General features: G+C 37.9%; 1 protein-coding gene across 1 annotated transcript in view; it reads right to left on the bottom strand.

Annotated features, from left to right (window-relative positions):
• Positions 1 to 17,239, bottom strand: part of LOC139116952 (uncharacterized) — a 99,741-nt gene that overhangs the window by 17,525 nt on the left and 64,977 nt on the right. The window contains exons 3-4 of the mRNA XM_070679695.1: positions 13,745 to 14,080; positions 11,249 to 11,542 (exon numbers count right to left, since the gene is read on the bottom strand). Of these exons, the coding sequence (XP_070535796.1) occupies positions 11,249 to 11,542; positions 13,745 to 14,080 (630 nt within the window). The remainder of the gene's footprint in view (positions 1 to 11,248; positions 11,543 to 13,744; positions 14,081 to 17,239) is intronic.

Raw genomic sequence — 17,239 nt, 5'->3', positions numbered from 1 at the left:
AAAGTCTGTAAATTTTGCATGATGGATTTGTAAGAAAATAATAATATTCATCAATTTTTCATGTCCCAGTCACAAAGGTTATTGATTTCCCCTCACAACCATTGATGTCTTTAACAACATTTACGTTCACAGATCAATTGCAACCAATATTAATCTATGCTCCTGATCTTTCACCCCATTTTGCTTTCTAGAGGTCCAACTTTACCATAGAAAACAATGAGCTTGGTTAAAACCACTGTGATAAAAGGGTGAAAACTCTATTTGCTGTATTTTTTTGTGATTTTCCACTATTTTTGTTGCGTTTGTAAAATCGAGTTTCTTGTTCTACTCCCAAAGTCGTGTAGAAATATCTACTGTTCAGATTGTCCATACAGCCTGTATGTGTGTATTAAATGTAAATATCTGGCCAGACTGAAGAATTCTGGGCCCTTGCTGAGTGTTGTACACTTCAACATCATCTTAGGGGGTATGTTTGTATTCATTCCCTATGAAAGGTACCCTCAGGTAAGCACTCATTTCTACCATGTGAAGGACATGGCCCAGTATGCCAAATTTTTTATCCGACTAGAATTTACTTGTCAAAAATAACACAGCATATTGTACACAAGGTGTTATGTTTACAAGGCTAATCTTCAATATGTTTCAGAATGAAGTAGATGTTCATGTTATTTTTTAACAAAAAATACAGAATATACGAAAAATAAGACAATCATTTGTTAAAGTTTTGATAACTGGGTCACTCACAAATTTGATTGTGCTATTGCAGTTTAGTGATTTTCTAGATAGGAAATGATTCTATCCTTTGAATTTATTCATGGATATGTCACAGCTGAAACCAAATTCCAAAATGACTATGTCCTGTTGTGAAAAACTCTTGGAAGAACCTTGTTTTTGTCTCTCTGTATCTCTATTGACAAAAAGACAAGACAAACACCCTCAGGGTTGTGTTGATTACTGTTCAAATCTTACAAAATGAAGACATTGAGATAGCCCTACACTAAAAGAGCTTTGGAAACAGAAAAAACCCCTCTATCCAAACAGTTTTTTGTAAGGCGACTCTTTTTTGAAGCGATGGAATTGGGAACTGCCACGGGGCAAGCAGTAACTTGGGCAACACTAATAGAAGTTAAACGGTATAATTTGTACCAGACCAGTGCCCCTAGGGACACCTGCTTTCATTAGATTGAAGTCCTCTCCCGAGACGCAAGGTACACACCCTATGCTGTCATATTAATCATATCAAAATATGAATCGCTGAAAGGAATTATTAGCTAGTTTTGTGACACACAGACAAGGCTCCCTTACAATTCTGTTCAGTCAACTAATTATAAACCATAATATTTTTGCAAATTTGTGACTTGCTTGTAAGAGTCAAAGAATAAACATATTTTTAGGTTTTTTCCAAAATTTGCATAAATGGATGTAAAACATCAGTAAGATTCAATGGAGTGCAAATATATTAGAGGAAAATTTCACAATCATAAATTGTAGATGGCGAGTTTTTTTTTGAACATTACTACTCAATCTCTTGGGCATAATTAACTTGGAAACATGGCAGCGGAATTTCACTGGAGGGGAAATTGTCCCGGTGAAATTGTCGGTTGCGTTAGAATGCAAATTACCTTGCAGTGGTATGCAGGTTTTGTAGATGCATTTTCCTTGTCAGGAATTAAAAGATGATGACTCAGAGAAAGATACGTTTAATTATATGAGATGATGTAATTATACATGCTTGATAATTAATTAATACGGCTGGCGGTTTCAAATGATGTCTGACATCTTTGGATGGGGTAGCGTTGGGGTCTTTGGAGCAAGAATGAACTGAAATGAGATTTCCTTGTCTTAATGTGATATTTAGTAAACCTGATAATTCGAATCTGTTTGAAACAAATATAAATTATCCTGTATCAATCTTGCCTACTCCATGGCAAGATTTGACAAAATGTCTTTTTCTACATTTTTTACACAATTTTTATAACATTATGAGAAATGGTAGAATTATACTGCAAAAATGAATGCTCTGTATGCCAAATAAAACTACAGAAGCAGGTCTACTTTCAGTAACTCTTCATGCATATTCCTGTATTTTAGTCAGGTTCACTTTGTTCTGTTTAAGTTTTTCATCATATTTTAACATCTTGAATTTCAGGAGGTGAGCAGCTGTAGTCCTGAGAGGCAGGTAACTGTGTTCTCATTTCTCCTTCCATAAACCATGCCGAGACATTCAGTATTTAAACTTTTCAACGCAAATATTCAGTATTTAAACTTTTCAACGCAAATATGGTAGGAAGACTGCATAAGAATGTTTCTATCGTTTGGAAAGTAGCAAATTAGAAACAGTATCATGACAGATTATGTACCGTACACCGTGTATGCTTTCGTACCACTTGAATAATTAGACTTAATGAATGGAACTAACTTTCGATTTGCTAGCTTAGCATGCACTATACGCATGATTATATGAACTAGATATAATACTTTCTACCAACTTAGAAATACCTTGAGGTACAAAAAATTCACAATTGAAATACTGCAACTCGTAAAACAAATAACAACAAACAAAATGGTGAATTTTGCAAATGTGACACCTTAAATGGAGTGCTTTAACCTAGAAAAAGTCAAAAGACGTTTCCATGATCACAAAAAAAAATTTCAAGGGAGAACGATGACTCAGAAGAGAATGTTATTACATGGATTGGTGATGAAGGCTGCGCCTCAATTAATTGAGAGTATTCCAAGGTTACATTCGCTCTGGACTGAATTTGAATGAGAGTTAGTATTGAAACAATTCCAAGGCATTGCATTTCTTTCATTGGACTATGCAATCGACATTTCACCTGAGCCAAAATGCTCCGAGCAAAACCAAGACAGGAATGCAAAGCTTTTGGTTGTGCTTCCTGGAGCCCTGGGCACCCCTGGTTTATGATGGTATGACCCATCTCACCACAGGAAGCTGTGGTGTGAGCACTGTGAAGCGGGGAGGGTAAGAGGGTTGGGCTGGTCAATGTACCCTATGCGTTCAGTGACCCTACAAATCATTGGAATTTCCACTCAGTGTAAAGGAATCATTGAATATTTCTTTGACAGACATTTTGGTCAGGTGTCATTATGCAATGCATCAGAAACACACATCTTGGTTGCAAATCAACAAGAAAGGAGTGTTGCAAAAACATGTTGATATGTAAAATCCTATCCCTGGTTGGAAATATTGTTGAGAAGTCTTGTCGGTGATGTTACTAGACTTTTGAATTGTAATATAACAACAGCTGATGATAATTCTGTGACTTGAAAATGGGTACATTTATTAAAAAAGTTAGCTTGAATGGAAAAAAAAGTTAGCTTGGATGTATGTGGTCAGTCAGATTTGTGCCGTGTATCTTTAGTATAGACATTTAACCTTTTTCACCACTATGGTTTGGTCCAACCCCATTGCTTTCTGTGGCAATGTTGGACCTTCACACAGGGAAATGGGGGTGAGAGGGTTACATCAGACATGACCGGGATCTCAACCTTGACGCTTTGTAAACACCCCTCCCGCTCTTGACAACAGAGTAGCCATACAAAAACACCCTAAACATGCGTGGAAAGTTTTTTTCCGGGAGTGATGACGTCAGCTGGAAGTTAGATAACTCATCGCAGACAATACAAAAGTGGTATGGTTGTTTTGCTCCGTTTACAAGGATTTTGTGGGTCGCTAATGCTCAAACAGATGAAAATAAAAGTGTATTATGGACAAAAATCCCTTTTCTTCTGCTCAGTATAATGTTGATTGAAGTGTGAAAAACTTAGTCTGAGCTGAGCTCCAGTTTTAATAGAACAGGTCATGTTTCATTTATTCCTCGTATTAAGATATTGCACTTATCCCTCCAGGTTCCAGTTTGACAAAACCTTGGAAGGCGATGGGATCCGATCAGAGCTTTGTGGAAGATTGACAGACGCCAGTCAATCTGTTTAAGGTAGTATGCGCCTCGAAAGTGAAAGACTTAAACTTTTGCTCGAACTTTCCTCAAAGAATCTTTCAATCATTCTCTTTCAAAATCAAGAATAAAAATAGGGGGTCACCGTGCAAATTTTGGTACTAGAGAAACAAATTACCCAAGATTACCGATATTAGAAATTCAAAATGGCTGCCATACCTGTGTTAACTCTATGGAGAAAAATAAAAATTTTCGAATTTCGAAAAAACTAAGCCGGTGAAAAGTTTTCTTTCACCAAGAGCTTTAAAATGAACCCCCACATGTGGTATATCAGAAGAGAACTGTAAAAGTTTGAGAGTCCGAATGTCTGTCCCCGAGGTGCGTTTACCTTAAATGACATATTCTCACAGCTATTAAAAAACCATGCATTTGTGTGATCGTACTGTGCCAATAACAACATGATGAGGATGGCGATTCAAGACTTGAAAGCAAAACCAGAACACCGACTTGATTTTATACCACGGCACGCAAAATCAGTAATGCAATTTGCCTATCAGTGAGAAAATACTGCAAAATCCATTTGTAAGGTTAATGGCTGGGAGCCAGTGAAATAGCGATTTCCTGGAATGTGATCAATTATACTGAAATTTAGACATCTAGTTTTTTTCCTAGCAGACATAACAGCCATATTGCCTAGACCAAATATACCTCATCCATTCACTGTTCTTGTGTATGATTATTAACCCGTTGAGTGATGTAACTTTTCCCACCAAAATTTTTCGCAACATTTTACAAATTTTCATGAATTCTTCTGTAATTTTTGTATAATTTTGGACCAAATGGACATCACATTTCATTGGCTACAGTTTTTTATCAAAATTTTGGCAAAAATCTGAAAAAAAAATTGATTTGGATATATTTTACAAAAGCAACAAAAAATGAGGGTTAAACCATTCTCAATAATATTATTCAGTTATTTTTTTTCCCCTGTCTTTCAACATAACCAAGTCACGCTTAAACTTAATATGATATATGACTGTGCCAAATTGACCTCTTTGAATTGCACTGAGCAAAAATTGGCCGATGCAAATTCAAAAGAATGTTGAGATACCAGGGTAGCTGTAAATCAGGACGGGTTACAGGGGGTCCTGTTTGTGTTGGAACTCAGATCACAGAACAGAAATAGGCAGACAATTGCAGGGGATATTGCCTGCAGTAATATCATAATGACAGCAATGGCGGTCTTATCAGTCAGGGAAAACGGTTGAATAATTTGTCTCATCGTTAGCCACTACGCACCTAAATAATTCATTTTGTAGTTGTTCACTGATACGCACTATCCGCATGAACGACTTCATGTATTATATCACCATTGCAAAATCCGTCTCAGAAACTAATATTCTCGTCGTCAGAATTGCCCATGAAAAATTCAATTTTTTTAAATAGAAAAAACAAACTGCTCAGCACACTCCTCTTTCTCTGGTGAAATATAATATTCTCTATGCCCTGCTGGTTAATCTGATCATATCGGTTAGAATTTTTTCTTGCCAACGGTTTTAATTGGCTTGAGGTACTAGTGATATCTTTCCATACTTCATGATATCAACTATTAGAGACACTTGTTTGAAATCAGGCTCCCCGGTGCCTTGATTGACATCTCTGGAGGTCAGAGGTCAGGGCCAGAGGGTCAGTGGGAATATTAAACATACTAACACAAAAAAATTGCAACAAACACATTGATTCATTTTCACTCTAGGCGCATAGAACGCTGCTGGGTCGTATATGAAAGGCAAAAGTAAATGCAATTCTTTATTTCTTTTTCCTTCATTTGTGATGTGCATGTTTGATGAACCTGTGTTTAACCCTGTCAGCACTGATTATTTGGTACATGCCTATTAATTTCAGTACTGTGGTAGGATCAGTGTATTAGAATCAGGGGTGAACAGGTCTATTTTGCTGTCATAATGGTGAATGTTGCTTCAAATGAAACACAAAATTAAAAAGATAGAAAATTACTATGTTTGAAATAAGAACAAATTTGAAATACCATTGAAGCTAAGTATTACACATATACATTTGTTTTATTGGACAAATTTATGTATTCATAGCACTGGTGTATATGGGATATGAAACGTTATCCCTGTTTCATGATCAATAAATATACTTTTAAAATCTTCAAAATCGTCATTTTTTTTGAACTGCACCATGTTTGCTTCAGTTAAAAAGAAACATCATCTTTGATATCACCTTGGTTGAATTTGAAGTGGAAACGACTTCCCATCATTGTTAAATCCACACACCCCTATTTCCATTTACAACAGTCCATCGTTGCCACAGTGAACAATATATGATTGTACTAAAAATCTACAGACAAACGGGGAATCATGTCACCGGTATGACCAGGAGAATAACTACCATCACGACATGAAATTCTATTCATAATATCACAGCAACACATAATTAAAAATTATGGCTGTGGAACAACCTGCAATATTGAGAACACATATTTTATTACTGAAATATTTGTTACCATGGATACGACTGTCATGGCTGAGGTCCCACTGGGCTTATAACATTTCATAAAATGTACCTGTATCTATTACTTTGCAGGTCTTGCTGTAAAATTGCAAAAAAAAATACCTTTCTTGATAAATTTTGTCTCCATAATGAGGTAAATATTAAAACGTATCTTTTTGTGATTTCTCCTTAAAAAATGAAAAATAATGTAAGTCTTTATTGATCTCGATCCCCCATTACCTCCACTCTGAACGAAGTTTGTCATACTATGTGGTTGAATCAAAATTTTGAGATGAAAGTGGTGATGAGTGTTTCATTATTCATTCATACTATATCATACAATTACATGTGCTGTATATCAAAACGATCACTGCCACTGTTTTTTGTTAGTACTACAGTAGTACATGTAACTCTCACAGAGCTGGGGGGAGGATGGTTGGAGTGGTTAAGGGGAGGATAAGGAGGGTGAATACTTGGGAAGTTTTTTTCAATGGCTTTAAAATTACAAATACTTATAAGAGGTTTTTTCAATGGCTTTAAAATTACTCTGCGGTAAAACACTGACCTAATCACCTCCTGTTACTGATACAATGGAATGATCTCAGTGTATTTTGGTGGCAATTTGGACTGCGCCACGGGGTGCAGAGGGGTCTGCTGGGTAATGTCCAGCCACAAAGTTTCTTAAGGGTCTTTGTTTCCACCGGACATGATGAATCGTTCCTGTCTCAGAGGACAAACAACTCTGGGAGACGCAGGTCAAATGAGGTGAAAATGCAAACAGTACACCCCTGCCGAAAAAACTACCACAACAACAACTTCCATGGGATGTTTGTTGTGTATGCAGACAGCACTCGAGAGGTCAAAGTTCACGGATGGCAATTACACCCACGGAAATGAAACAAGACCGCAGCGACCCACAACACATCGAATTAAACTTTTCACTTCTTGGAGTTTAGTTTCTTTATGTACAGCAATAAGAGCATCAACACATTCAAAAAGTCACACAAGAGACGATGCATTGCCAAACCCTGTACAGGTACTTTCACACTTGCCATCAGTTTCAATAATTTCAAACCTGATTTAAAAGTCCCTTTTCTAAAAAAAAAATAGCGAAAAAAATATGAGTAAAGTTTTTCAGAAAAAAAGATATCAACATCGACTCCAAGAGTGGCTGAAAAACCATGAAAATAAACATATAGCCACATTTGAAAGAGACAGTTTAAAAGAACAGTGCTCAAAATGGAGATGACACTAATTGGGCATATCAAATAGATTGATGAACTGGTTACCTGTCTATCGGTGTACACACTACTCTCCTCCCTGGCTTTTTTTCTCCAGAAACAACAGTCCATTGTGGCGGACGACATTAGCTTGACAGCCGGGGAATTAAACAAACAGTAGCTGTGCTCACATCGCTGGAAATCAATTTCACAAACCGGGTCTCCGTCCTGAATTCACCTGCATGTAGCCGTATCGGTAATCCACTTTTGCGGGGAGAAAAATTTAACAAGTGCGCAAGTCTGCGGCTATGTCCCCTAGTTCACTGAAACCAGCAGAGCTCTGGAAATGATCCAGACGAGTGCACAGACATGTGTCTGTTTTGATCAGAGGGGGCCCTGCAACAAATGCCTTATTTACACTGGTGGCAGGTGCTCTTTTAAACAGCCAGCGAGAACTAATTTATGCATCGCTGAATTATTACTGAGTCTGGGGAGTACCTTGTGAAAGGAGTCCGATTGATCTTTTTTTCAGGGCTAACACATCTCTTGCCCACCGAGTAAATAAACAATGCATACATCACAGATAGAATTTACATGTTCGTAGGAACCAAACAAACTTCCGCCGAAAAAAGTAGGAAAACATGAATTCCCTCAGGTAAACCAACTAAAAAGGTTGAACAAGACATTTTTTAATGGAAAACACTTCAACACAGGACCTAGAACTGCACACCTAGAAATTGTCTGTCAAATTTCTTTTCATAACTGGGCTCCCCTCGTGTTGCGTGTAAAGTTAAATTAACTGAACTGTTTTGAATTGCAGGCTAATCCATTCTCACTGCCAGGTAGGGGTGTTCCTCAGGGGGTGTGAAAGCTTGCCTCCCAAACACAAACACACACTAAAGGGTGGGGAATTTGCTATATGTGCCAAACAAGACGTCGTCATTATAGCACAATCGATCTGAATGTATGCAGGTAGGTTAAGTTAGGCTCCCAATGGAAATTACAAATAACGCTCCAATACAACACTGTGGGATATCCTTCCATTATTCATACGTCTTCTTTGTGCTCTGAATGGTGCATTTAGAACCTGAATACACTGCTCTGCAGGGAACGGTAATTCAAAATAAGCACAGAGAATTTCAAGGAGAGGACTCAGTTATGTTCTCATGTTTTGCAAATCCCCGGCGTTGGTGATGTTAGGGTGGATTCCATGGCAACCGTTACTATGGAGATGGGACCTGGTCAACCGTGGTAATTTTCATTGCCTTTGTCACTATTGATGCAGTTGTAGGCTGTTTTCTGATGTCATGCGGCCGGTTTCTCTTGTTTACAAACAATCATTTAAGTCGAGTTGTTGACATTGTCAACAGCATAAAAACAAATGACTGCCTATTTCAAACTGTTAAAATGTTTCTAATTGTTTGAGACCAGACCTTGTGTCAACCCACTTATCCTGTGTCCACAACACAACATCCAGGAATCACTTCCTGACAAACAGACATCAGATACTATTCCAAGGTCTTCAGGTAGTTGACTTGCTAAAGTATGTCCTATCAGACCACTTTGCTCAGTTGTCGGCATTCTGCCAGTTGGAGGTTTTGAAACTTTTTAAGAAATTTCCTTTTCAAAATATGAACGCTTACAAAAAATCTTGAACTAGTAGTCTCTTTGACATTTGAAAAACAAACCTCTTTCCTTCATTAATGTACAGGAAATATCTTGAATCAGAAGACAAGCAAATACAAAAAATTTGGGTGATGCCTTGGTTTTTTTTTACTACATGTAAACTTCATTGATTTTGGGCAGCGTCTGTTGGCTCACCAAAAACGCTTATATGGGGATAGTTGACGATGTATGAAAACACTGAATGGGATGAATAAAAGCACAAAAAAACTGAGCCTGTTTTAAGGAAAGTCATTTCAATAACACGCAAGGTTGCCATCTACCCTGGGAAATTATTTTTCCCCATAAAAACAGCATGTCAGGAGATCTCAGAGATGGATTACCAAAGTTCAAATTACTGATGAAATAACACATCCATCCAATCTCCATTTGCCCCATATTCAAGACTTGCACTCAAATACCTACAAAATTGCTTTTTTTTTTAGATGCATTTTGAAATTTCCCTTCTTTTGACTGCGAGATTTATTTCACAAAACCCTAGGTGTGGTGTGAATGTCGAAAAATTACGCTGGGTTGGCACATTGGGGAATATCTGTCATACATTTGTATGGATGGGTAATTTGTATACCATCGATTTGCACAGAAATAGAAAAAAAAACTGTTGAAAGTCGGAGGTACGTCTCACACCCAGTAAGGCGTGAAGCCAATCTGATTCTGCTGTGTGGTACTGCTGCATACAATTCTAATTGCAGTAAAAGCCGCGGTGTAATTTACGACGTACAATGGTATCTGATGGCGCTACGTGAAGTGAATGTCGACAGACGGTGCTCGGCGAAGAAAAAACACCATGCAAGCATCGTGAGCAGGAATGGCTTAATCCTCAGAGGTAAGAGGATTAATACAGCAATCCTCAGTACAAAAGACTTACGGCATTAACTGAATTAGGATAAATAGCTCAAGGAAATCCTGCCAAAAAAAGACATAGCAAACACAGACAAAAGATTCACCTATTTGTTAACATAGAGAGTCTCTCCCCTGGAATGCATTCCTGTAGGGCTGTGTATTTCACATCATGATTCAATATAGTTGAAAACTTCATGCACAGGCAACATCAGGAACTGTTCTACAAGACACTCGGATTATCAGTCGTGGAATATGACACACTATTTCCCTTAACTTAGCAAAGTTGTGGTGTAAATCTGTATAAAAGTTTTCAAACACCAATAACGAACGATTCCTGCAATACTCTTGTCAAAATTTTTGAGAAAAAATTCTTTCATCTGCAGCGATGTCTTTGGTATAGCTGCTCTAGTAGTTACATAAATCATATTTTAAATTTACCAAGAACGGAAACGCAAATGAGTAGGATGTGGCATTCAGGGTTCAACTTTGAAAAACAAACATTTTTCAGCTCATTAAAATTAATAAATAGAGGAAAATTCAATCATCTAAGTCTAAAAATTGTAAAACTGCTTGTCTGTATTCCTCGAAAGTGTAACTTTATGATCTAGAACAGCCTGACATCAGCTGATGTTGTTTAGCATGACAAATGATGCAGCTTTTAGACGACGTTTGATGAGGAGATGTCGTGCTCATGACAAAGAATAGAGATTTTCGATTATGTTTGATGGGGGAGATGTCGTGCTCATGGTGAAAGGCTTAGAATCAAGAAACATCTTGGCGTTTCACCAGAAATGCACACAGACATCTCAGCAAGCAGGATATGGCCGCTCACGGTTACTGAAGATGAAAGGGAAACTCGTCCGTGCGGTCTAATCTCCTGAGCAAGATCAAGGTTGTTGGCAATGGCATTGAACGAAAATTATCAATTGTGTGGGCTTAGTTATCAGATAGATATCACACAACTTTGAAGAAATCAGAATTAAAAAAATTCCTGATGGAAAAATTTCAAGATTTGGTGAGACCCATCACTATACTGATGAATCTGTTAAAATTTCATGTACACCTTACCGGCATTGACTCCATGGGAGAAGCTTCGGACGTGAAATGTTCAAAGGCACTATCTGGTGTTACATCTAGAGTGGAGTACGGAGGTGGAAGCTCGTTGGGGTTGATGGCGTCCGTGCCTATTTCTTCAGCGTACCCGGCAGCTTCTACCATGATAGGGTCTCCCGAAATCTCCCCATACTCGGGCGGAGAATACGGGGGAGGAGGCACGGGCGGCGTGAAGACCGAGTCGATCACTTCGCCGATGGTGGTCGGGTCGATCTGTTCTGTGCCGTGTCGGGATCTTCCGAACAAGAACTGCGAATGAAATGGATCGAGAAAAAAATGGCATGAGCAATCAGAAAAGTGTGAATTTACAATGTGGCGTTCCACTTCTGTGGCGCTACAAGTACAATCCTAGTGGAGCTGAGGAAATGAACATGCTGATATATACCTCTATCTGATGACTTAATCAAGCGCAACAACACATCTCAAGAAATGAACGATGCGTAAAATTTCCTCCTCAAAAGGGAAAGGAATCAAGCGACACCTGCTCCTCTATAAACCAATACAAAAAAAATTTCATCCTTTCCGCAGAATAGTCACGGCTGAACACTTAAACTGGACAAATTATGAAGACTTGAGACTGATGATCAAATCGCTGAACCATTTAAACATCAAGTGGCTCTGAACAGTTGAGTCAGTGTGAGTGTGGGCTTGCTCTGCCACAACAAACTGTATCGAGTTCTGCTAAAACTGGATTTTATGATCAATCAGTTCAGTAATGGATGCAATTGCCCGTCATTCTACAGTTAATGATGACAGCGACATACGATCACCATTTATCCTTAGAAGGGAGAGCTTTGTAAACAAGAACTACCAAGAAGACGTCACCACTACCGATCAACAGTGATTTTGTCACATAATCCCTCTGCTAGCCACTATATATATCCAAATTACATATTTTTCTTGGCTGCTATAAGTGTCATGGGGTGATTTCACTATATATGTCTGCGAATCGTGAATTCTGAGAATTCCTGGTTTCCATTTACTAAATGTGACCTTACATAGACATGTGTTCATCGTTGAAATATTGTGACAAGTCATGAGAATCGCAAGAGAGGTTAATAGCTGAGATTTATATCAAACGCTGACATTCTGAAGTGGAGTGGATGAATTAACCCCAGAGCTAGAGGGCGTGCACATGGAGTCAAAAGAAATTCTAACATTAGCCACAGAGGGCGCTCCCCACATGCCAGCAACACACAGCAGAGTGATGACAGACTTCAGCAGATCATTACTTAATTTCTGCAGCTTACTGACATCATTGTGAAGGCTAAATAAGGCTGAAATCGAGGAAGTTACAATAAAAAAGCTGTCAAGGATACAGAGCTTGTTGAACATGACGTATCCGATTTCATTATTTGCAATTAGGGGATTGTACTTGCAACTTTGAGCATAGGAGAGATGGTAAGTTGCAAGCTGTAACAGGTTTGTATTTATACATGTACCATACTACTGAGCAAACTGTTCATTTTCTTCATTTTCTTAACCATTGACAGTGAGGCGATAAGTCTCCACACTATGTCATAAGCTATAATGGGGTCAGGGTTCACGGAGTCAATAGCTAACACTGACTTCTACAGGAGGAATGGATTCTTGTTGAAGCCAGACAAAGAAGTTTTCTTTCTGTTTTAGTTGAAGCTTCATTACATTTAACATTTAACAGAATTTTCTGCTCTTTTTTTGTTCTGTTTATAAAGAATAATATCTTGTTCTACTCGCAAAACCCTCTCAAAATGCCAAGTCCTGAACTTAACCCTTTGAACCTGGCTCGGATATAGATGTCCGATGACGTCATAGAGTACCAGGGGGTCAGGGTGCAAAGGGTTAATCAACATAGACTGTCTGTGTGTTTCATGTTCAGTGTTGTGGCTGACCACTGAATTTTTGTCTGCACTAGAATTAATTTGTTAAGTTAGAATTAGCCTCGGGATCAAATCCTCTAACTCCAAACTTTCACAATTCTTTTCTGATCTACCACTTGTGGGGACTCATTTTAAAATTGTTGGAGTAAGCCATAATTTTCACCATCTTCGTTTTTTTTAAATCAAAAATTTAATTATTCCCCATACAGTTAACACAGGGATGACGGCCATTTTGAATTTGAAATATCGGTAAATCTTGGGTCATTTGTTTCTCTAGAACCAAAAATTTTGGAATTTGCACGGTGACCCTGATTTTTATTGTTGATTTGGTGAGAGTATGGTTGAAAGTTTCATTTAGGATAGTTTGCGCAAAAGTTTAAATCATTCACTTTCACAAGTGAATTTGGATTTCAACGTACTTCAGTGACAGTAAGAGGGAAATGTACCTGTTTTTCGGAACAAAGACAACAAAAATGTCATCAAATGTTTATACAGCTATTGTCTCTTTCAGAATAGGTCCATGAATCCTGTGAAATGACCCACAGTGTGGTGAAGTTGTTCACGAAGGTGTAGATTACTTGGAAAAACTCACCCTTCTTCCCGTGTTTCTCTTCACGATATTGGCGCATCCTAGGATGGTGGCTACAAAACACAGCAGACACGCGATCACGTTCACCACGCATATCGTGTACATCAGCTCCTTCAGGGTCGTGGGGACAGTATCGCAGTCCAGCACCCCTTCAAACTCCACGTGCCGGTACTTGTGGCTGCACTCGTAGGTGTTGTCGCAGCAGAGGCAAGTGTACTGCAGATCGTGGCGGATGCAGACCAGGAAAGATTTCAGGAGGCTGCCCGTTTCCCCCGACAACACCGTGGCAACCAGGTGGAGGATGACACAGATCGCCGAGAGGAACGTGAAGAAGCTGACCTGCAGGATAATTAAAAACAATTGAGATTTTTATTTTTCAACTTACGGTTCACTGAATGTGAATATAAACCCTTTCACCACCATGGTTTGGCCCAAACTCATTGTTGTAAATGCTGAGGGTGGACCTGTTTGCTGGGAATTAGGGATGAACAGGATGAAATCATGCCAGATTAGAACATGTCAAATTTCTATTTTCTTCAACACCAAGTAGTACTGACAAAATTGTTCTCTTATAGTCGTTATGTTCTATTGCTAATTAATATCTAATCTCTCAAAAATAAACCAGGATACCAGAAATTCATTGTGTGAAGGACAATAATAAATTTGTACATCAATGATGCAGGTTTTGAATATGGGGTTCAGTTCATGATCACCTCATTCTTTCTAGCGTGACTGTAGCATACTGGGTTCAGACTCAACATTTAAATAAATCAACGTAATCTTAGGGTATCCAGTAGCTTCATAAAACTATGAGCCCCTCTCAGGACCAACTTGTCTGCACAAAGGTGATTGGGCCCACTGGTCGTCAGGTACTTATTCAATCTTTCAAAATTGTATTATGAATCTACTTTCATGTAGAGTTTGAGCTTCTAATATTACTCTTGACTGTTCAAACCCAGAACTTGGACACATATTTGGGGGACAAGTAATAATATCTGCACTGCGGCTGACAAGAGTGTCGACATCATCAATTTCTTTTCCCCAGCCTGGCGCTGGAGTCATCAACATCCTGGCTAATGGAAAGATGGAATTTCATTGAAACTTTAACTTGATGAAACAGCAACATTGCTTGTAATGTGAAGTATTGATTAATGGGGATGAGATATTACCGCGGTGACAAAGGCGGAGACAGTTATAAATTGAATTTATTGATCCGTGGTCAATTCTGGTACAGAGGCAGTTATTATGAGATGGTTGGAAAGACACACACACAAATACCCCTACCAACAAATGCTCATTCATAAGATCAAGTAATTTTGATGAATACGTGGCTGCACATGCTTGAATGATGGATGGGTTATACTATTATTGGTATAGAATTACCAAAATATTTTCATTTTTCCATAGGGGCCTGAAAAATAGGATGGGCTAAATCATGGGACAGATATTCAAGACTCGAAAACTTTTACAATTTTATTTTGGTCAACCACTTGTGAGAACACATTTTGAAGCTCATTTCACCGGCTTTTTTCTTTGTGAAAATCAAAATTTAGACATGCGGATGGCAGCCATTTTGAATTTTAAATGTTGATGCATGTACTATCTGAGAAAATATAACATTTGAGAAACAAAAGTAAAATGAATGAAAGAAAATATTACACCTCATCGATGATTCCACAGTGTAACACCAATGTATCAGGATATCTATCTGGGAAATGATTTCACAAATTTAATGGATGAACGTTACCATTTTCACTAGTGGAGTATTGTGATGAGCTAAAGATGACTGTAAAAATCTGATTCTGTGTCTATCATTTCCACTGCAATGGTTTTTATTTTCAAGATGGAAAGCGGAGGAATCCTTTTCAAAACTGTAGTTGCATGATAAACATCTTTATTTTCATTCTTTGTTCATTTATCAGCAGTTGAGTTTGTTAACATGTTTACTTTTCTGTGACATTAAGTGATATGATGGGTTTCATGTAAGTTTCGACTGTTTTTTCTCAGCTGTACGCAATTAACTTTATAGTTACTGAACCACTTAAAAGGAAGTGTTACACTGTTTGGTACTTATGAGAGTAAATATCTGAATACTGAACGTAGAAAATCTGGTAAAGATGACTCGGGGCAGTGAGTCTTGTTTTGCCAATAACCTTGATGGCATTGTCAACTACATGCCTTGAAGATGTGTCTGAATCAAACAGCGGCCTTCAAAACAGTTTAATAACAAACCGGTTATCATCAAAAGAGTGCCAGGGGGTTCATGGTTCAAGTGTAATGATGACGTACACGTTGCTTCCTCAATTCAGCGTATTAACTTCCAAAAACACTTTCAAAATAGTCAGTTCATACCATAGCTTGATTGTAAAGGGGTAAAAACAGTGCTGTACTATAGGTATACTTAGCCTTGCTGGTCTTCAACTAAAAACCAGAGAGTCACCATGTCCACAACCCTAATACGGTGGCACACAAATTTCTCACAATTTGAATTCAAGACTAACTTTCGCTTTCCCTGCCGTGACCCGAGAATACCAGATTCCAATAACCCTTTGAGTGCCAAAGTCGATTTTTGTTGCATTTTAATACTATACAATGCCAACAAATTCTTTCAGATTTAGACAAATTTTTTTTCAGATTTTTCGTAAAATTTTGGTCAAAAAGTGCAGCCCATAAAAATTTATGTCCATTTGGTCCAAAATTATGGGAAAAATTGCAGAAAAATTCATAAAAATGTTGCTCTGATATTTTGGGAAAAAAATTACGGTGTCCAAAAGATTAACAACCTAGCTCTGTGAAAATTCAGGACTGAAACAGTGGAATAGGTATGGTATGTATGAACTCACTATTAAGATCGACTGGATTTTGCAACTTTGCATTTCACATAAATTTACATTATGTGCAGAAAGTTTCTGACAGATGTCTTGAATGCTGTCGGCATTTTCACAATTGAGTGTACAAAGTAGGGGTCAAAAATGGCCAAATTTCAATCTCATTGTTTTAATGTGAAAACCTTACCAGGACTTAGGTACATATGCCACATATATAGTGCAGAAATGGTTTCGCACAAACTGTCTTAGTTCCATAATAAACAGGCCTTCTTTATCATACCCTTACATGGGGTACGGACGCTACACAATTTAGAAAATTAAGAAAAGATTTTGCACCATTGCAAAATTTAGGGGAGAATATACAATACTTTTACCAAATGCAAATCAATACAGTTAGCCTTACATCATAAAATGACTTTTGTAGAGAATCTTTGAATTCCACCGGGTGTACACAATGTTGTCCTTCATACCAAAACAAAGGAAACACTTTATTTTTGAAAGAACAACGAACACATTTCAATTATTGCTTAATAATCTTCCACAGTGAATCCCAAAACTTAAAATGATAATTGGCAGCATGCATAGCCATGATATATAGCATTCTTTCATATGTTAGTCCATGTTGGAAAGACTCATCAAATATTTCATAAAGTGTGTACAAGGGGTACGG

This window comes from Ptychodera flava, chromosome 18 (genome assembly GCF_041260155.1).
Source record: "Ptychodera flava strain L36383 chromosome 18, AS_Pfla_20210202, whole genome shotgun sequence".
Lineage (NCBI taxonomy): Eukaryota > Metazoa > Hemichordata > Enteropneusta > Ptychoderidae > Ptychodera > Ptychodera flava.
This window is presented reverse-complemented; position numbering and strand designations above follow the sequence as displayed.